Source organism: Callospermophilus lateralis, chromosome 8, assembly GCF_048772815.1.
Source record: "Callospermophilus lateralis isolate mCalLat2 chromosome 8, mCalLat2.hap1, whole genome shotgun sequence".
NCBI lineage: Eukaryota > Metazoa > Chordata > Mammalia > Rodentia > Sciuridae > Callospermophilus > Callospermophilus lateralis.
Window position 1 is genome coordinate 112,554,556 of NC_135312.1, and position 21,349 is coordinate 112,575,904.

Genomic DNA, 21,349 nt, shown 5'->3' on the forward strand with positions numbered 1-21,349 from the left:
GAACTCACGATCCTCCTGCTTCAGCCTCCCCAGCCACTGGGATTATAGACGTTCACCAGCATGCCTGGCCCCAGACCCTCTTACTGAGAACCCAGTTGGGGTAACAAAACGTGTACAAGACAAAGGGAAAAATTCAGACACTCAAGACACTATAAGAAACTCAAAAGAAGGTTGGAAATGTTGAGGTTAGAGGTAGAGCTCAATGGTAGAGCCCTTGCCTAGCAGGAGTGAGGCCCAGTATTCCATCCCCAGCACCAGAAAAAAAGGGGGGAGAAATTATGTCACCATCATTGCAAGTTAGGTGTCATGAAGAACTAGCCCTGAGCCACCAGCATGACAGTAGCAAGCATTCATTCAGCAAGATAAAGGTGCGGGGCTCACTCAGGCAAGGGTCAAGCTGGAGGGAGAATCCCAGAGGACTGACTAGAGCAGAAGACAAGGTAAGACAAGGTCAGACAAGGTCCTTGAAGGCCAGAGGTCCTGAAGGCCAGAGCAGGTCAAAGTGCATGTCACCCTGTATGGATCACAAGAAATCACACACTATTCTGGCCTCAAAAATGAAATAAGAGGGCACACAACCACAACAGAGCTGCCTCTTGACAAAGAAGCTAATGAAAATGCTTGCTTGGTTCCTATGCCATCACCACTTTACAGTCAGTGTGCTGAAGGAGAATCGGAAGGAAAAAATTCTATAAACTCAAGAATTAAAATCACAGTTTTCACAGGGCTGAGGACTTAGCTCAGTGGTACAGGACTTGCCTAGCATGTACAAGACCCTGGGTTCAATCCTCAACACTGCAAAAAAAAGAAGACAACAATAAAACTTATCTATATAATCACAGAACACAAGTACTGAATTATCTGTACTGGTTCAGCGCCTTTAAAGCAGAAAAACTATTTATGTCCTATATCGATGACATCTATGGGTCAGTTGAGAGACCACCAAAATGCTAGGCAATCTACATCAGGTGCTAAGTTCAAGGCACATAATCATCACGGACCTGTCAAATCAGCACCATCACCACCACCACCACCACCCCCACACACAGACATACACTTTGCAGGTAAGAAAATGGAGCACAGAGGCTGAACTGAGGCTGGAAATGTAGTTCAGTGATAGAAGCTTAGCATGTGGAAAGCTCTGGGTTCAATCCCCAGTGCGCACTTGAACACATACACACACAAAGGTAAATTAACAGAGGTAGAAAGGATAAGAGCCAGGATTCATACCCAAGAGGCCTGACAGTTCCTGACAATTCAATCATTATATATGGTTTTATTAATGATGAGTTATTCAAGTTCCTAATCATAACTATATCAGGAAAAGAAAAAGAAAACAATCAACAGGAAACACTTCCAGAACAAATAACTATATAAACAGTGTTGGCAAAGGTTAGTATTATTTTTATGGAATGCCACCACCTCTCATGTTCCTATTCTGCCCATCATTGTAACCCTCAGGTTCCAAAGGCATCTCTTAGCCCTCTTAAATGAAAAGAACTCAATCTTTTAGTTAATTAAGCCAAAAACCCTCAAACACCTATAAACATTCTCTTTTCCACATACTCTCTATGACACACAATGGAACCTTTTTGAAGAAATTTCAAAAACACTTTTAATTCCTTAAAAATAACTTTCTCCCAAACTCTCTGAAGCTGAGATATACATATATCCCTTATACCTACCCAGGTATATACAGAGTAAGATCATTTATAAAAAGTGTACATATAGTAGAGATGGAGTATTTAGAAAATTATTTCAAACACCAGTTTCACTTTCATTACAGCTCTGATAAAAATAGCTCAGCTATAAATGCCTGTATAGTGAGTATTCCACAAAGACAGCTTCTCAATTCTAACAGTTTTTTATCAAAACAAACCATTACAAACAAAATCCAACTAGAAAGTAAGCATTTTGTAAAACAATTTTGAGCCTGTAAATAATTCAATTTATCACAGACCTTAACATTCCAACTCTGGGCACAATGACTACAACTAACACCATAACAAACGAGGGTCTATAATTTACTTCCCTTTTAGTCTGTGCTGGATTCCAACCTTAACCATCAGAGGTGGACTACAACTGAGTAAAAATGCAAACGCACATAGACACCAGTTGCTTCTTAACCAGGGTAACATTCTCAATTGGTAAAATGAGGGAGTCGAGCCAGGTGTGGAGGCAGAAGGATTGCATGAGTCCAGAAGTTCGGGACCAGCCTGGGCAACATAGGGAGACTCTGTCTCAAAAAACAAAAACTAAAAGCTAGTGGGTTTGAGGGGGAACTTAGACAGCTACTGGCATTCAGGGATTAGAGACCAGGGATGATGCCCAACATCCTGTGACAGTGAGGACAGGTCCCCAAAACAAGGAATTCTGGACCAAAAAGCCATTCATGTCACTGCTGAACAACTCTTGAGACAAACAAACATATATATTTTTAAAGTAAATTCATCAAGCATTCAGTGTGGTTTTCTCAGTAGATTCCTACTTTATTGTTCTTCTTTCTGTATTTTACAATGTATTATTTACAATGGGGAGAGCCACTTGGGAGTAAACTTTCAGTAGAAGGAAAGATGATTTGCTGATGGGGCTTTTTCTCAAAGGAATGGTCTCATGCAGCCTGCTAGCGTTCAGGAAAGGTCCAGGAAATTTTTCCTCTAAAATCACCTCTCTGCCTTCAAGCTGTTATTCATTAGCCCTGGTCAAAAATGAATATTCCAAATATCTCAAAACCAGCTTTCTTAATGCTTCACATAGAGAGGAGAAAGCTGAAATGTAAAACTGCACAGCCTCCCAAGTGAGATTATAGGTGGATGTTCCGTTTTTAATGCTGCCACCAATATGGGAAGTAATGAATCTTAAAACTGCCATACACAAGCTGAATACTCTTATCATTCAACACACACCCTCGAAAATACATTTTAGTCATTAGTGCTGCTAGTGAAAAACGGTCAACAACATTATATTTACATGGGTACTTTTGAAGTCAGTAAGAATTTCTTGTACAAGCTCAACCTTAAAAATCAACACCAAAGCTTCACAGTACTTTATCTATAGCAGCAGGAAACCCATGGTGCTACAGATTCCCAATAAAATGTTAGTAATTATTTTTCCACATGCAATCATCATATAGGGGGAAAAAGAGAAAACCTGAAATTCAAGTTCATAAGTGGGTGTATTCTACCAGGAATTAAACGCACTTGGAGAAAATCCAAGATTACAATCCTTTAAAGTCACATCTTCATCCCAAAGCTACTTAGCGCTAATGGAAAGCACCACTCACTAATATTTATGAAATCAATGCTCCTGCGGTCTTCAACCTTCCAGCCACTTGCCATCCACACGGCACCAGCTCCATCAGACAGAAGCAGAGTAGACCCAGGGCGAGGTCCCTCATCCACCGGGACCACTGGCGGGGGAGGAGCCCGCCCTTCCCGGGCGCAGCAGTAGCTGGCCGCAGCCCTGCTGAAGTGGCCCGGCTCCCACCTTCCGAACTTGGGGCGGGCCAGACTAACGCCTGTCACATGGTGCGGGAGGTGGCCGGGAGGGCCACCGTTGCCAGGTGTTCAGGCTTGGCCAACCGTTTATTTGCCTTGCAAAGTGGCCCGAGCGCCCGTGCCGCTGGGGGGCCAGCGGCCTCCGGGCCTCTCCTCCCTCGCACGCCCACCCCTGTCCTGTCACCTGGTCGTCCTCACCTGAGTGGGCAGTAGGAGTTCCCCTTCTTCTGCCTGCCACAGCTCCACCACGTTCGGCAAGGGCTCGATCGCTGCACCGACACCAAAAACACACTTAATGCACGGAAAGAAACGCTTCCTGTTTCCCTTCTCATCCCCCATGCCACCCGCCTCCCCAAAACAAGTCTCCTTTTCCTTCTTAGAGCCAGGCCACCCGAGGGGCGAGCCAAGGATGAAAACACAATAGTCGGAGCGTGAGCCGGCGGCCCCTCAGACTGAAAGACGAGGGCGTGCAGGTCGGGGCACTAGCGCTGGGGGGACGAGGCCACCCCACTGGACACTCGGGGCTGTGCAGCCCGACCATCTGGGTTGCGATCCCCGGGCAGCCAGGCTCCGGGGAACAAAGCTGCAGGAAGCCGGGCCGCGGCGGGGCACCAGCGCGCGCCACACAAAGCGGGGGCTGCGCCCCGGGCGCAGGGGCCCGCGCACAAAGGCTCCGGGACGCGCGCGGCTAGCGGTCCCCGAGCCCCGCGACTCCCAGCGCTCGGGCTGGACGGGGGCGCGGGAGGAGACGCTGCGCCCGGAGAACCGCCACAGCTTTTCCTCCCGCTGCTGCCCCTTCCCCTCTCCTCCCCGAGCCCTCTGATACATTTAAACAGTTCCCTAAAAGAAAGAGAAGGGGGGGCGGGGTGGAGAGGGAGAGCGAGCCCGGCGGCGCGAGGCTGACCTTGTCCCTGAGCCCCTCCCGGGCGACAGCAGGGCAGCAGGACCTGGAAGACGCCCAGCAGAAGGTTCACGGCCGCGGCGGTGCGGCAGTAGCAGCCGGGCTGCGGGCGTCGGAGCCCCGCCATGCTGTGCTCGCGCTCCTCTCAGTGCTCGCCGCGCTCGCAGCTCTGCTCGCTCGCTCGCTGGCGCCGCGGCCGCCGCGCCCCGGGCCCGCCCCCGCGCGCCGCCCCGCCCCGCCCCGCCCCACGCCGCACCGCCCCCGCCGCCGCCGCCGCCGCCGCCGCCGCTCCAGCTCGGGGCGCGCCGCTCGCTCCGAGCGCGTGTGCGCCACAGATAGGGGGGGACGGAACGCGGCGGGGCGCGGGGGGACGTGGACAATGCGAACGCACGCGGCGGCCGCGGGCGCCCCGCCCCGGCGCGCAGCACGTGGCCGCAGGCAGGCCCGCAGCGCCCGGTCCGCGGGGGCCCGGTGCTCGGAGCTGTCTGTCCGGAGGGCTCGCCGGCCCGCTTTGGCCCGGGGCGTTCTCGTGAACTTTCGGGTGGTTTCCCCTTTGTTGGCGGCACACGGGCAGCAGTCGGGAGAGTACCCACGGGGCAGGGGGCGGCGGCGGCGGTGGGAATGAGAAGTCGCCCGGCGAGAGACGCCCTACACAGGATATTAGTGGAAATAATGCAGTGGTTGTCAGGAAACGCGAGTGCAGCCACATGGCTACTGCCAGTTATGCAGCGAGGATATCCGGTGGCTGCAAAGTCTGTAATTTAGAATGAAAAGAGCTCTCCCAAGACCCGAGAGGCCGACCTCAGCGCCGCGTGGCGGTGGCGCGCCTGGCCCAGTCCGTGGAGACTGTCCAGGTTGTGACAGGTGGGGAAGTTTGAGCTTCGAAGACCCTGCAAGGATCCCCTTTGGGAATCAGATTACAAAATTCTTTCATCCTCTTCAGAATCATGGTTGAGGTTGACGACTTCATAGCTTGCCTGTTTCTAACATTAACAGGATAATATAAGTAAACTTGGAAATATATTTTCTAGTCCTGCTTTAGTGTGTCTATGATCAAAAGGTCTAAGATCTGAGATCTTTTAATATCGCATCTATGCCAGTGATGTCACAAACAAGGGCCTATTAAGAAATGGATTTGCGTAACATGGAATGTCTTTGGAGTTAATTTGCTGTTTCCAGGGTAGCTTATATGAAATTCAGAGAATATGAGCTCTATGGTTGAAAGAGGGGAAGTGATGGGGCACACCTGTCTGCTTGCATTGATCCTCTATTTAATTGCTTCTGGTGCCTTACAGTCTAGACTTTGGAAAACTGGTGGTCATATAGCAGGACAGACTGTGGAGAAAAACAAAATGAATTATGGATCCTCTTTCCAGATACAGTACTGTGTACCCAGGCTAACACCTTTTCTGGATGTAACTCCAAACAAACTTAACATTTGAGGAGATGAGCATAAATAAATTGCCCACGTGAAAAAAAAAAAAAAAAAAAAAGTCGCTTTGAATTATCTAACTTGAACACCTCCAAGTACCTCTAACCTTTTTTCTGCATTCTCTGCTGACATCTTTCTTAGTAAGGCTCTCTGGTCCCATTCCAGTGTATGTGTTTTTGTTTGTTAGTTTTGTTTTTTCTTTATCATTTCACTTCTGCGGGTTTGTATTTGCCCTTTAATTCTGAAGGCTCCCCACTGTATTAAAGGGCCCTCTAATGACAAGAATATTTGCACTGGGATGGGGGTGCTTGCCCAGCATGTGTGAGGCCCTGGGTTTGATCACCAGCAGTGGAAAAAAGAAGGAAGGAGAAAAAGAATACTTGCACAGCCAAAGGAGGTAGTAACTGCACCTTCAAGTTTGTTTCCAAATGCAAGTTCTCTTATAAATCTTCTTATTTACTAAATGTAATTTTTAAGTCTTATGACCACACTAAGAAGGGAAAGCAATCAAACATTGGCAGCCTAACATTTTATTACACTTTTCAATAAAAAGTCATGATGCAAACATTTTTCCCAATTTTTCAATTATTTTACTAAAATTTACTAATAAAGTCTTTCCCATACTAATGTGTATCACAGTATCAGAGAAAAAAAAGAGTAACATTGCTGCGGACTGTATTGAAATCTCTCATTTATTCCTCTACTGAAGGTTTTTAAGGCCAGCCTGAGTTTTTCAAGTTGTGGTCTCACGAACTTTACAAAGTGGGTAATGCTATTTGACTGTTGTTCACAAAGCCAGAAGCATGTATCTGCAGGGCCATGGGGTTGCAGAGGGATACAGGATTACACAGCTGTCTTCTTAGATAAATCTGACCTACTTAGCCTTCTCTGGAGGCATTTTTCATGCTGACTCATGAACAACAGGAAAGTTATGGCCCATGAAGCAGCTTCCATGTTTTGGAGTAAACTTGTCCTCCCAAGGAGAAGACTTCTGTGTATTTGTGCTGTGTTTCTATTATTCCCCTTGTCAATAGTAGATACTGTCACAGATTATTAGAAGTAGAAAATTGGGGGATATCATTTAATAGCCCAACTGCCTCATTTTATGGAATAAAAAAACTGAAACCCAGAATGGGTGAAAATATCCAAGCTATAGAACTCCTTTTAGTGAGAGTTATATAGAAATATCTATGTGAAATAATGTTTCTGAAAAACAATTTAGATGAGTTAATTTAATATGAAAACTGTATACACAAAACCAAAGTGTGGAAGAGACACTAGAGTGATGTCTTAGTAGAATGTATCAGTATTATTTTCATACTTTTATTGTGTATCTTGATTTTTAAAGTTAGATCCAAATAAGCTCAATTTTTTTTGAAAGGGGGGTGGCTGGCTGTAGCCTGGTGATAGAGTGCTTGTCTCGTATAAACAACACACTGCAATCAAATACATATACACACATACAAGGAAGGGTAGGGTAGGTTAAAAAAAATGACTAACATCTTGCAAATTTAAAAGCAAGTATTGATTTAGCTATTTAAGGGTGGGGTTTTGTTGTTTTTGTTTTGTTTTGACAACAGATAATACAGATGAAAATTAAGCAAGTCTACAAGTGTGAATTATGTTTCAACACATCCTACCTAAAACCAGCCATGGAGTGTTAAGCCCCAATCACCTATCTCTAATCCAGAGATGATTCCTCAGGGCAGGTCACAAGGTGGTTGTGAAGATTAAATGAGATAATGTATGGTAAGCATTTGGTGTTAGGTATTCAATAAATGCTAGAAATGATATTATCATTTATTCTTATTGTGGAAGTATGCCAAACCTTTCATTAATATGGTCCATTTGATACTGATGATTCAAGTACTTGAATTACCTACTCATGATCATCTATCACTCAGACATACTGGAAATGGGAATAATTAATGAAAATGTATACGTAACAGCTGTCTGCTGGCCCATCTGTCCCTCCATTTTGGTCCTCCCACCAATGAAAATAACAAAACCAAGTGTTTCATGAAAGCCACTACCACCATCACTGCTGGGACCCAAGTCTCATCAGTGCCCAGGAGGAAAGGCCCAGAAGGGATGGGTCTTCAGCTGGGAAGAAATCTAGCGATTATGGTCACGAGGTGCAAACTGCCCCTGGACTCAAAGGGACCTTTCTATAACTTTATTCCATATCATCTCACAAAGCCTCCCTTAGGTGCAATGGATAAGGATTCCCTCCTTTCTCAGGCTCCCCTATTGTGTTAAATAATCATCCCTCACCATTATAGGACTCTCAGGCAATATGGGGCAGAGCAGCAGCAATCACAGTTAAAAACAGTCACCTTTTTCTATGTTTTTTATAAAACTCAAAACTGTACAATAAAAATAGTAAAATTTAGTTAGTATATGAATTAAAATTAAAAGTTTATACAAAGAATAGCACTTTAAAAACTTAAAGACCAAAAATATTTTTAAAGGGAGGTTACTATGTGATTTATATGGGATGACTTGGGTGTGATCCTGGTCAATGTTTAAATATGATTAAGGCTAAGGATGTAACTCCGTGGTAGAGTACTTGCCTAGCATTCATGAGGCCCTGGGTTCAACTTCTAATATGGCAAAAATAAAAATAATTGAATAAATATGATTAAATGAATGCTATATGAATTTTTTTTTTTTTTAATGTTCACCTTGCCAACTTCCCTTACACCCTGGCATGCTATTTGGTGTAGGTCTGGTCAGTGAGATATAAACAGGCTTCTACTGGATTGACTCCAAGAAAAGCTATTCATTTCCTGGTGAAAAGGAATAGACTTAACTAGCACATCTTTTTGTACCGTGTCCTCCCCGCTGGAACACAGAGGTGATGTCCAGAGGTTTGGCAGCCACCATGCAAACCTCATGAAGAAAGTTACATGCTGAAAGACAGTGGAGTAGAAAAACAGAGAAAGTCTGGATCTTTGATGGAATTATGATATTGTATTATTATATTGTTTTATATTATTTTATATTGTATTATATATATATTATTATTATATTATTATATTATATTGTATTATTATATTATTCAGACATCCTGTTTGATAAGCAAAAGTAACACCTTCTTGCCCCTTCAAGTTTTCTGTTATTTGTAGTGAAAATAATCCCAAGTGAAAGAAAATAGTCAACTAAGATAGAAATAAAAGTGAATGATGAACATTAACAATAACCAATCTCAGGGCTGGGATTGTGGCTCATCAGAGGTAGAGGGCTCGCCTAGCATGCGTGGGGCACTGGGTTCGATCCTCAGCACCACATAAATACAAAATAAAGACATTGTGTCCACCTATAACTAAAAAATAAATGTTAAAAAAAAAAAACAATAACCAATTTCAACCAGACTAACAGAATGTTCACAAAACAAGAAATCAATAAAAATAATACTTATTTTACATGTGCAAATAAAAGCAATTATCATACATTTATTTACATTAATTAAATTAGAAAAATAAGTCAAAGTAACAAAAGTACCTAGTGATTAGATATCTGCAAAGAAACAGTGCTTATCACTTAATAAACTAGCTTATGCTCCAGAGGAAATCAGGCCCATCACTGTGAGTCTGTGTGAACACACTCCTAGCACAGGCCACACAGCACTGGGTACCTCTGTGATCATTTGCTATGGATTGACTGCATGCCCCAAAGTTCACACACTGAACTCCAAATGCATAAGTTAATGGTTTATGGAGACAGCACCTTTGGGGTCTTTAGGGTTAGAGGAGGTTATGGGGGCTATGATGGGACTCTTTCTTTATAAGAAGAGGAGGAGCCAGGCATGGTGGAGCACGCCTGTAATCCAGCAGTTTGGGAGGATGAGGCAGAGGATCGAAAGTTCAAAGCCAGCCTCAGCAACTTAGCGAGGCCCTAAGCAACTCAGTGAGACCCTGTCTCTAAATAAAATATATAAAAGGGCTGGGGGTGTGGCTCAAAGATTAAGCACCCCTGGGTTCAATCCCTGGTATCAAAAAAAAGGAAAAGTATCTGTTTTGCCCTCCACCATATTATGACACAGTAAGAAGGCCCTCACCAGAAGCTCACACCTTAATATGAGGCTTCCCAGGCTCCTGCACTGTTAGAAATAAATTCCTTTCTGTTACAAATTACTCAGTCTGTAGTACTCTGTGATGGCAGCAAAAAAACAACTAAGATACTCCTCAGTCTGCCTCACTGCCTCTCTCTCCTGTATCTAACCTCTGTAAGCAAGAGTCTCGGGTTTGGTCCTCAGCACTCTCTGAATGAACTCATAGCCTGCACCATTAAATGCTACCTGTAGACTGGTGAGTCAGATTATGTCGTCCCACCTGAAGTTCTGCACTCACACATCCAGCTGCCTATTTGCTCCTCTATCTGAAAGTCTAACACACATCTCAAGCCTAACACCTTTCAAACTCTTGATTCCTCTATCCAAATTTCCTGTTACATTCTCAGTCTTCCTAAGTTCACGTCAGTGGCACCACCGTCTGCCTAGCTGCTGGAGACAAAAGCCAAAGAGCCATATTTAATTCCTATTTCCTTTGTACCCTCTAGGTCCATCAGTGAATTCTAAAGTGCCCACTTCCAGAATATTTCCCACATCTACCCTTTCCTTCTCAACCACTACCCTCATCAAAGCTCCTTATCCCTCATGTACACTCTTTAAAAAAAAAAAAAAAAGTAATTTTTTACATGGTGCTGAGGATCAAACCCAGTGCCTCGCACACTCTAGGTGAGCGCTTACCACTGAGCCCCAGCCCCAGCCCCAACATAGACTCTTATGATTGCTTCCTATGGTCTATCTGCTTCCCTTCTTCTACCTTACACCTCAATTGTACAGCAACCAAGTGACCCCTCCCTCCATTGCGTCAGCCTATCTCTGAAGACAAAGCAGCAGGGACAAACTTGGAAACTTCCCTCCCCCTACCCCCACCACAATTTCATTTTGCTTGTTTTAGGATGCTTTTAGGATAGTGAGAAAGCCTATGAAGGCCCAGCTACAGTCATTAAGAGGAAGTTACTATAGCTACATATACCTACAAAACACACCCCTCCTGTGCACCGCCCTTAGAAATTACAGGCAATGTAAAATCTGACATTTTTTCTTTTGAGCCTCCACACTTTTAGACTTATAGACAATAGAGCTTATGTCTCTATTAACTTTGGTGGGGGAGCAGCTGGAGGGCTGGGGATTGAACCCAGGGCCTTGTACATGCAAGGTAAGCACTCTACCAACTGAGCTATATCTCCAGCCCAAGTTTTGTGCATAGTAGCTCACAATCTATAGGGACAATAATCTGTGTGAACTTCTAAGGTAGTAGACTGCGTTAATTTATTTAATAATTTATGCTTGTTATTGAAACCTTCTACTTGGAGATTCAAAATGCAGACCCGGAAGTAGAGTTTCTTCTCCCTTTTTTTAATTCCTTGTTCTTAGAAAAGATGTAGGAATACATTTCAGAATATTGGCAAGAATTGAAAAAGATCTATAAATTGAGTCAATATCTTGGTAGATGATCTTTTATTTTGTGGTACTAGGGATTGAACCCAAGGGCACTTTACTACTGACCTTTATTCCTGGCCCTTTTTCTAAAAAAAATTTTAGGGTTGGGAATGTGGCTCAAGCGGTAGTGTGCTCACCTGGCATGCGTGCAGCAGGGGTTCGATCCTCAGCACCACATATAAACAAAAGATGTTGTGTCTGCCGAAAAATAAATATTAAAATTCTCTCTCTATAAAAAAAATAAATAAAGTTTAAAAATTTATGAGGAATCATCGTTTTGTTTTTTGTTTGTTTCTTTCTTTTTGTTTTTTTATGGGGTGCTGAGGATTGAACCCAGCGCCTTGTACTTGCTAGGCAAGCGCTCTACCACTGAGTCCCAGCCCCAGCCCCTATTCCTGGCCCTTTTTAATTTGTTTTATTTGAGACAGCGTTTCACTAAATTGCTTAGGGCCTCACTAAGTTGCTGATGCCGGCCATGAGTTTGTCATATTCCTGCCTCAGCCTCCCACGTCACTGGGATTACAGGTGTGACCATCACATGCAGCAGAAAACTATTTTTTTTAAGATCTCATATCAACTATAAAACAAAACCTAGCCCTAGTCTGGGGAGCAAAAGTTATATGTACTTTTTCATCTCTATCACCACTTAACAACCTGAAATGATGCTATTGTAACTCAATTGCTTCTTCTAGAAATAACCATAGAAACTCTCACATAGCACTTATACGGGGCAAACCCAGTCCTGGGTACTTTGCATATAAGTCATTTCACCCTTATAACACCTTGGGGTGAAGTTACTATTGTTATCCCTATTTTACAGATGGGGAAATTAAAACACAGTATCTTACTTCATCTGTCAGGCTGCTCTAACAAAATGTCAAAGACCAGGTAGCTCATAGATAATAGAAATTTGCTTCTCACAATTTTGGAGATTGGGAAGTCCAAGATCAAGGCAGATCCAGTGTCTGGGAAGGGCCCATTTTTCTGGTTCAGAGATGATGCCCATTTGCTGTGTCCTCACATGATAGATGAAGCTCAACGGGGTCTCTTTTATAAGGCACTAAAATATTTATGAAGCCTCCACCTTCAAAGGCCTTATCTCCTAATACCTAAACCTAGGGGTCAAGTTTCAACATATGAATTTTGGGGGGACACTAACACTCAAACCATAGCACACGGACATGTAAGGATGAAACAGGAAGTGCAGAACTAGAATTCAAACCAGGACAATACTCCTTAATAACCCCCCACCTCCCATGAATGAAAAGTTACTGCTGACCCCCCAAAAATGCAGTTGGAAACACCAAACAAAAGACATCTTGACACCCCAAAAACTAACAAACCGTATAACCAACTTTGGGTTATGGAGTGTTTCATGGTTCCAGAAACAATCTATGATCAACAGAGGAAAAGGGAATTTTCTGTCTGGGTAAGGTAACCTTGACCTACCATATGAATCACTATGAACTTGGATCTCCCTAAATCAATACCATATACCAATGTCCACAGCTAGAGACTAGAATCCTCCCAGTAGTATTCCAACAACATTTATCTGACTTGGCCGTCTGAACAATCTAACTATAGTTTTGGAAATTCTGCTTCATGACCTTGATCAAGGCCATTCACTTCCACCAGCCTTTTAAAAGAAAGCCATAAAATTATATGATCTCTCAGGTCTTTTCCCTATATAACCTTGAATGATTTTCTGTTCTGACCTGATAGCTTGAAAGCAGGAAACCTGAACTTTTAAAATTCATCCTTTTTTTTTTTTTTTTCTCCTTTAAAATACACTGAGTAAAGCAACTTCACAGCTTCCTGAATCTGCGTGCTTTCAAATTATAGTCATGTTAAGTTTGGCACTTAAAGTTCAAATGAAAAGCTGCCAGGTCAGCAGTGGGGAGCCACATATTAAGAAGGAGGGGTGGTAAAAGGGGATCTTTCTTTCCTTAATCACCTAGACTGCCAGACTGGGGCCACTTGGCAAAGTTTACACTTGGTAGAAAAGCTCAGTCCCATCTGTGGAGCCTCAGGCAAGTTAGTTAACCTCTCTGTGCCTTAGTTTCTCACCTGTAAAATGGAGATAACAGCCAGGTGGTGGTGCATGCCTGGAATTCCAATGGCTTGGGACTCTGAAGAAAGGAGGATCATGAGTTCAAAGGCAGCCTCAGCAACGGTGAGGTGCCAAGGAACTCAGTGAGACCCTGTCTCTAAATAAAATGCAAAATAGGGCTGGGGATGTGGCTCAGTGGTTGAGTGCCCCTGAGTTCAACTCCCTGGTATCAAAAAAACGGAAGTGGGGTAACAATAGTCTGCCTCATAGGTTATGACAGAAAAATGAGTTAGTATATATAAGCCCGTAGAAGAATCCCTGGCAGATAAATGATGATATAATATTGTGGTGGTGTTATTATTTCCTAGATTAAGAAAAATAAAGTAAGAACTTAGAAAGCAGACATTAAGAGTTTGGATGGACTCTGCAGGAAAAGAGCTCAAGAAATGGCCCATAAAATACTTTGACCAGGCCAACTTTAATGCCAGGTGATCGTGAAACTAATGCCTTCATACTGCACAAGTGCCTCCTTCCAGTTCTCTGATTATAGACATATGAGGTATGTTTGTTTCTGCAGTGCTGGGGATTGAACCCAGGGCCTCCCATTTGCTAGGCAAGTGCTCTACCCCTGAGCTGCATCCCCAGTCCTACATACACACAGTTTAAACTGCAGGCTCCCAAGCCATATGGGGTTTTCTAAAACCCACCCCTGATTGAAAAAGGAACACCTTGGGTAAGGTTTGATCTGTCTATCCCCTTTTTAAAAACTAACAATAGGCGCAGGGCATGGCCGTGGGCACCTGTAGTCCCAACGACTCAGGAAGATGAGGGAGGCCAGCCTGGGCAACTTAACAAGAACCTGTTTCCAAAATAATAAAAACAGAACAAAAACCTAACAATAATAGGAGGAAACACTTACCTGGGCAGAGGCTAGATAGCTTCCCAGGGCCATAGAGCTAAGTGGTAGAGCCAGAATTCAAACCCAGGAGACACCATGTGCTTATGTGCTGGTAAACAGGACCTTGTGCTTCAACAGAATAAATGTAACGTGTGTGTGTGTGTGTGTGTGTGTGTGTGTGTGTGTGTGTGTGTGAGAGAGAGAGAGAGAGCGCAAGCGCATGCAGGAAAGAGAGAACAAAAGTGTACCCTTAATAATTTGATTACTGAAAAGGACACAGTGGAAAGGACCCCAGGAAAGAAGCTGTAGAACGTGACCAGAGAGGGCTTCCATATGCACAGAAAATTAATTCCATGTGACTCCCAATCCCCCCACCCCGGCTGGCCGAGTAGGACATAAGGAGAACAGGACCCGTCAGCTCAGAAAGAGAAACCATGCAGGAGACACTGGGACACAACCTGAAGCAAGTCAACTGCCAACAGAAGCTCAGAGGTAACAGCAGGAGGCTTCCCAAACTGGACTGCCGCTAGGGAAGCGTGAGGGCACCAGGTGGCAGGAGCCAAGGGGTAGAATCACAAACAGCAGGTGTGTTAGCCTCCCGCAGCAGCTCAGGCTGGAGGCTGGAAGAGAAGACTCCCGCATCACACAGCAGCTTCCTGAGACATCTGAATTCCCAGAAAGGAGCAAGCAATGCCAAGGTGTGGGGGGAAGAACTCCATCTAGGGGCTCCCATGCCAGTCCCAGCTGGCTTCAAGCCCTTGTCCCCCTCCTTGGGGCCCTCTTTCCCTGTGAGCACATTACACCAGAAGGGATGTGGCAGAGAGTGGGAAAGTGGAAAATTGAAGGGTAGTAAATCAGTTCAGTAACACTGGCAATCATCAGTGGGTGACAAAATGTGTATGGAGACTACAGCAATGACGGTATGGCTGAATAGCAATTTGTGGGATTTCTCCTACCAACTCTTTGGTGCCAATCCTTCTGCATCTGCCCAACAGATTTGAAGAAATGACCTATGTCACGGCCTTGGAAATTATTTTTGCTGTATGTTAAAGATGATCTCAGGCCAGGAGCTGTGGTGCACACCTGTAATCCCAGCAGCTGGGGAGGCTGAGACGGGAGGATGGAGAGTTCAAAGCCAGCCTCAGCAACAGTGAGGCACTAAGCAACTCAGTGAGATCCTGTCTCTAAATAAAATACAAAAATAGGGTGGGCTGGGGATGTGTGAACTCAGAGTGTCCCTGAGTTCAAGCCCCCATATCCCCCCACTCCAAGAAATGATCTCACTCCTGAATTTTTTTTTTAATTTTTATTTTTTAGTTGTAGTTGGACACAACATCTTTATTTTATTTATTTTTATGTGGTGCTGAGGATCGAACCCAGGACCTCGCACGTGCTAGGTGAGTGCTGTATCACTGAGCTACAACCCCAGCCCAGAAGTATATTATATTTATATTATGCTATTTTATTTTGGTGCTGGGAACAGAGTCCAACACCTCAAGCTTGCTAAATGTCTAGCACTGGACTCTACTACTGAACTCTACTACTAACTTCAGCTCCTGCAGTGATCATTTTATAACGATTAAATAAATTCACAATAACAAAATAAGTAAATCATTGCAAAACTGAGTACTGGGAAAGATTCAAAGAAGCCCACTCTTACAGTACCAGGGACAGGATGAGATGGTAACCTGAACACAGAATAAGGGGCCTAAAAATGACCATACCCTTGACACAGTAATATTCTTGGAAATTTATTTTGAGAAAATAATTTTAGATGGACAATATTATATAAGATATTTACGGTGATGTTATTTGTAATAGCTCCAAACTGGAAACACCCCATATAAATCCACTAACATAGAAATGGCATAGATAGGGGCTGGGGCTGGGGCTCAGCGGTAGAGAGTTCACCTAGCATGTGCGAGGCTCTGGGTTCAATCCTCAACACCACATAAAAATAAATGAATAAACAAAATAAAGGTATTGTGTCTAGTCAAAAAATAAATATTAAAAAAAAGAATACTCTGACAGCTGCAACTCCATTCCATTCATATATATATATATATATATATATACACACACACACACACACATACTATGTACATATATACTGTATATGTACATATATACTATATATACTCTGTATATATTCTCTATCTAGTTTTATTTTAAAATATTTTTAGTTGTAAATGAACACAATACCTTTACTTTTATTTATTTTATTTATCTTATGTGGTGCTGAGGATCAAACCCAGGGCCTCACATATGCTGGGTGAGTACTCTGAGCCACAACCCCGGCCCTATATATGTAATTTTTTAAAATATTGTGAAGATAAAAACGTAGAAAGGAATATCATATGCACACATGAGGCTGGAACACAAGAGACTCGTAGGCAGTGCATTGGGGAGTGATGGAAAACATTCTGGTTTGGGCAGAATATGTGGTCTGTGAAGGAGGAAGGAGATAGAGCTCTCCGTGGAGGGGGTGTGAATGCCAGGATCCACATGCATGAGCTGTATACATTTAAATCCAAACCCAAACCCAAAAAACTCGGGAGGCCATGGTCATAAGCAATTTGTTCATGCATTTTTCTATCGAATGATTTTTAATTTTCAGTTACAGGAGGGGGGACTTTGCATGGTTGGATAGTCTGCAAACTTAGAAGACTATATAAAAAGTGGGGTCGTCCGAATGAAGCAAGTGGGCCAGAGGTTGGAGCTGATGACCTCACTGGGAAAGGGAATGAAGGAAGGGTGCTCTCAGCTCTTGGAATGAGCCGATCTCTCCAGGCATCTCTGAAGCAGGAAACTGGTACACAGGTCAGTGGCTCAAAAGGAGCAGGGATCTGAACAGGAAATAGCTATGACAGTCCTAGTTGTCAGAGGAAGTTGATGTAATGAAGATTAGACTCTGGAAAATTGTTATTCAGATGTTACGATCAAATACTTCTGACCATCTCTGAGGAATAAACCTAGATAGCATCTTGGGGAAAAAAAAAAAAAAAAAGAGGTAGAGAAGATTAGATGGAAGGATGTGTGTAGAAGCAGTTTGCCAGTTGGGAAATGTTTTGTGAAATCTCGCCCTTCTCGAAGACCAGAGCTTCACTCTATGAAAGATTGCAACGCTTGCTAGAATGTTATTTAATTATATTCCTAAATCAATAGATAAATCTACAAATTCTTTTTTTTTTTCTTTTTTCCAGACAGGGGTCTTGCTGTGTTGCCCAGGCTGGCCTTGAACTCCTGGGCTCATGAGATCCTCCTGCATTAGTCTCCTAAATAGCTGGGACTATAAGAGTGCACCATTGGAGTGACTGATTTTACAGTTCCTAGAGTTCTAAATCTGGACAAATGATGGTAAAATGATTATCTTTTTTTCCTACTTGAAGCCATGCTTTTGAACACTTAACCAGATTGACTCTTTCCAGTATATTTTTTGGTGATCTACAAGCCAGCTATAATTAAATCAATCATGTTGTAAATTACTAAGACTAAAATCACCAAACCCCTATAATTGGTGTAATGACCGTTACAGTCTGAATGCTTTATGATGTTTTGTGGTTGCTGTTGTTTTATGGTGGTAGGGTTTGAACCCAGGTTCTTAAGCATGCAAGGTAATCTCTCTACCAACTGAGCTATATCCCCAGCTCAGTCTGAGTGCTTTAAATCACATACCCACTCCTCCATTCATTCAGGATAATCATGGGAGATGTTCTATGTCTATGTAAGTAATGAAATGCAGGAAGGCCTGAGAAAGGCACAGAACATTATAGACTTTGAGAAAAGAAAAATGCAAAAGTAGGACAACATCATTAAATTATTCTTTCTGCTGATCTCAGTGTGCAAATAACTTACATCTTTTCAGGGAACAATCTTCAATCTCTCTTGCCTAAACTTTGCATTTGGCTTCAGAAGCCTCCTGAATTATGCTAGCTTCGTCTTGCACTTGCCTGCACTTACATGTCGCCTGAATGTTCGGCTCCCCAGCGCCAAGAGTCAGATTTTCCCTGGTGCCTCAGGGATATCAAGTTTCAACTCAAGTTGTTTGAAGCCTGTATACATGCTTTCATGCTTTATTAACATGAACACTTTCCATTGATTTTCTTCTTGCCACCACGGAGTCCAGGGTTGCGTTCCTTCTCCAATAGTGTTAAACATCCCCTGTAACATTAAACCCCCATGTATGTGGGTATGTGGCAGTATTTCTAGATAAGAAAAGTAGTGATCTCTGCAAGATACCAGTTTATTCCTGTGATAAAAGTCCTGTTGCATTTTTGATGGCCTTAATTTAGCATTTATCCCCAGGGCTGGATTTTGCATTGCCTCTATAAACACACTCAAGCACAGAAGCACTACAGCATATGTGAGTGTGCACACTCACACACAAAAAAATGAGTCTAGTTCTTTTTAGGCACTTCTCCAGCTGTGAGTTTAGCAAAGCTTCGTGCTAATGGGGAGACAGACAGAATTACAGCTCCAAACATTTCCCCTGCCACTGATCCAGAACATGTGTTATCATATCACACACTGTAAATTGATTCCAAATCCCTGCCAACAGGACACTGTTTGCGTTCCAAACATCCAAAACCCTGGAACGGTGAACTATAAAACAGAAATATGCCATGCTTCCCTCTTTGGTTTGGGGTAAACCTGAGTGTGTTTGGTGTACATTTTTGACTCTTAGAATATTTTTTTTTTCAACAAACAGCCTACAAAAATCTCTATACTTTACAATAATTACCTTAAAGATCCCTAGTCCCCCCACTTGTTAATGACTCTTCCAATCTCTTGGTGAAGGCTGGTTATCAGGAAATAAGGCAAGATGGAAGGGCCATTTAAGATAATAAAGTGACTCTCATTCAACTGATGAGAGACATAAACAGTCTCACTTTGATAGTCTCACGGGAGTAGAAGTCTAGGATTTCAAATGTTGTATAAACAGTTGCAAAATCTCTGCAATTACTCTACAAATGAACTCCTAGCACAGATGACAGATGAAAAATAACCATATATTTTCAGTCTTGGGTTACCCCATATGGACGACGTGAAATAAGTCTTTAGGTTAATGAAATTCTTTACCTGAAATAAGTCTGTACATTAATGAAAAAACATAGCTAAAAAATGTCTTCATGTTTGTGACAATTGAGGACTAGAAGTAGAAGGGGTTAAACAATGGGACTAAGTGTCACTAGCAACCTGACATTGGGAATATCTTGGTGATAAGCAGGGAGGTTGATTGAATCTTGTCAGAAGTCCCCAAACCAACAGTGTCTGAGGGGGTCCCAACTTAGTTACCATGGTGATACTATTTCATTCTATTAACTTCACTTGACAAGGTCTCCATTGTTTCTTTAAGTGGTGAACATTTAGCCTATTTTTAAATTAACTAAGTTTTTAAATAGGGAAATAAAAATTATATATGTTTATGCTGTACAACATGTTTTCAAATATGCATACATTGCGAAATGACTGCATTGAGCTAATTAACATATGCATTACCTCCCAGACTCATTTCTGGTGGTGAGACACTTAAATCTACTCTTTGACCATTTCGAGAATACAAAACCCAACACTTCCTCATTAGATCCTAAGAAATAACCACATATGAGCACATAGGAACAGAGAGGTCGTTAATACTTTGTAATAAATTAGCTAATGCCAGAGGGTGAATTGCCGGAGTATGTAGTCAAACTTTATGGAAAAGGGTTCTGCATATTTTCAAATGAAATCTCATTACATATGTAAGAAAGCTAGCGTAATGGTGGCTTGGCCTCCTTTTCCCCAACTTTATTAGCCAGTACCAGCTAATAAATAAATACAACCTGGCTAACTGCGCACTGACCCCAAACCATTTTGAAGAGAGTCTGGGATCAGAGAGACTTGACTCTGTTCCCCTCAGGAGGTCTGACTTCCAGGATCAGCTTACCGTCAGCCAGCTGAGCAACTTCAGGCAAATCACCAAAAATGGCAGTGTCTCCAGACCTTTAGCAGTATGATGAGAAGTTGAAAGATTTTCTAGGTTTATTTCTTTGATCTTGTTCATTTCAAACCGTGTAGAAAATTAAAACAATGATGTTTGAAGGAGGAACATATAAGACCAAAATAAAAGAACTCCTACCTTACATAATTTTAAAAGGTGTCGTTATGTCTATGGGGGAGAGGCAGTCCATAAGATTATACTAGGCAAGAACAATTCAAGTCGGTTTACATATCACAGATATTTTCATTTCCTGAAAAGTCAAATTATGAATAATAGCTATAAGACTTGGTTTAAACCATGTAGCAATAAAAGTGGATTCTTCTTAAATATTATGACATGAGTATACATACTAAAATTTTTTCTTGAGAAATGTTCTCCTATGTTTCCGTTTATTCTGTTTCAATTGATACAGGGACTGTGGTAGAGCACTTGTCTAGCATGCAAGAGGTCCTGAGTTCAATCTCCAGCAACATCAAAACAAACAAACAAACAAGGAATCTTTTTTAATAGATCCATGGGCAGCATTTTGCTGTAAAATGCAATGAGTCTAAGCATGTGGACTCGTGGAACTGGGTTCCAAGTCAAGACACTGGAACTTTCTAGAAGGAAGGAGGTCTGCTCTAGCTGGCTGATATGAGCGTTGTTTTTGTACCAGGGATTGGTACAAAACCACTGAGCCACATCCCCAGCCCTCTTTTGTGTTCTATTTAGAGACAGGGTCTCACTGAATGGCTTAGGACTTAGCTAAGTTACTGAGGCTGGCTTTGAACTCCCAATCCTCCTGAGCCACTGGGATTATAGGCGTGTGCCCCTGCACCCAGCCTGTTATAAGAGTATTTGAGCAATGTTTCATAGAAGGGCTAGAGACATTTCCCCTTTGAAGAGGGGGTTATTGGTGTGGTACAGGTGGCAGACAGGGATGGACACAATGTTTTTGGTACATGCACTTGTTTTGTGGTACTGGGGAATGAATCCAGGGCACTCTACCATGGAGTTACACCCCTACTCCTTTTTATTTTTTATTTTATTTTATTTTTTGGTGTTGAGAATTGAACCCAGGGCCTTGTGCATGCGAGGCAAGC

The 21,349-nt window shown here is 42.8% G+C and overlaps 1 protein-coding gene across 3 annotated transcripts in view; it reads right to left on the reverse strand.

Annotated features, from left to right (window-relative positions):
- The window catches only part of Tmem131l (transmembrane 131 like), a 167,360-nt gene extending 162,819 nt beyond the window's left edge, over positions 1 to 4,541 (reverse strand). For all 3 annotated transcript variants that reach the window (XM_076864819.2, XM_076864820.2, XM_076864818.2), the window contains exons 1-2: positions 4,402 to 4,541; positions 3,696 to 3,766 (exon numbers count right to left, since the gene is read on the reverse strand). In XM_076864819.2, coding sequence (XP_076720934.2) covers positions 3,696 to 3,766; positions 4,402 to 4,525 — 195 coding nt within the window. In that variant the 5' untranslated portion in view covers positions 4,526 to 4,541. The remainder of the gene's footprint in view (positions 1 to 3,695; positions 3,767 to 4,401) is intronic.
- Positions 4,542 to 21,349: the final 16,808 nt, after the last annotated feature.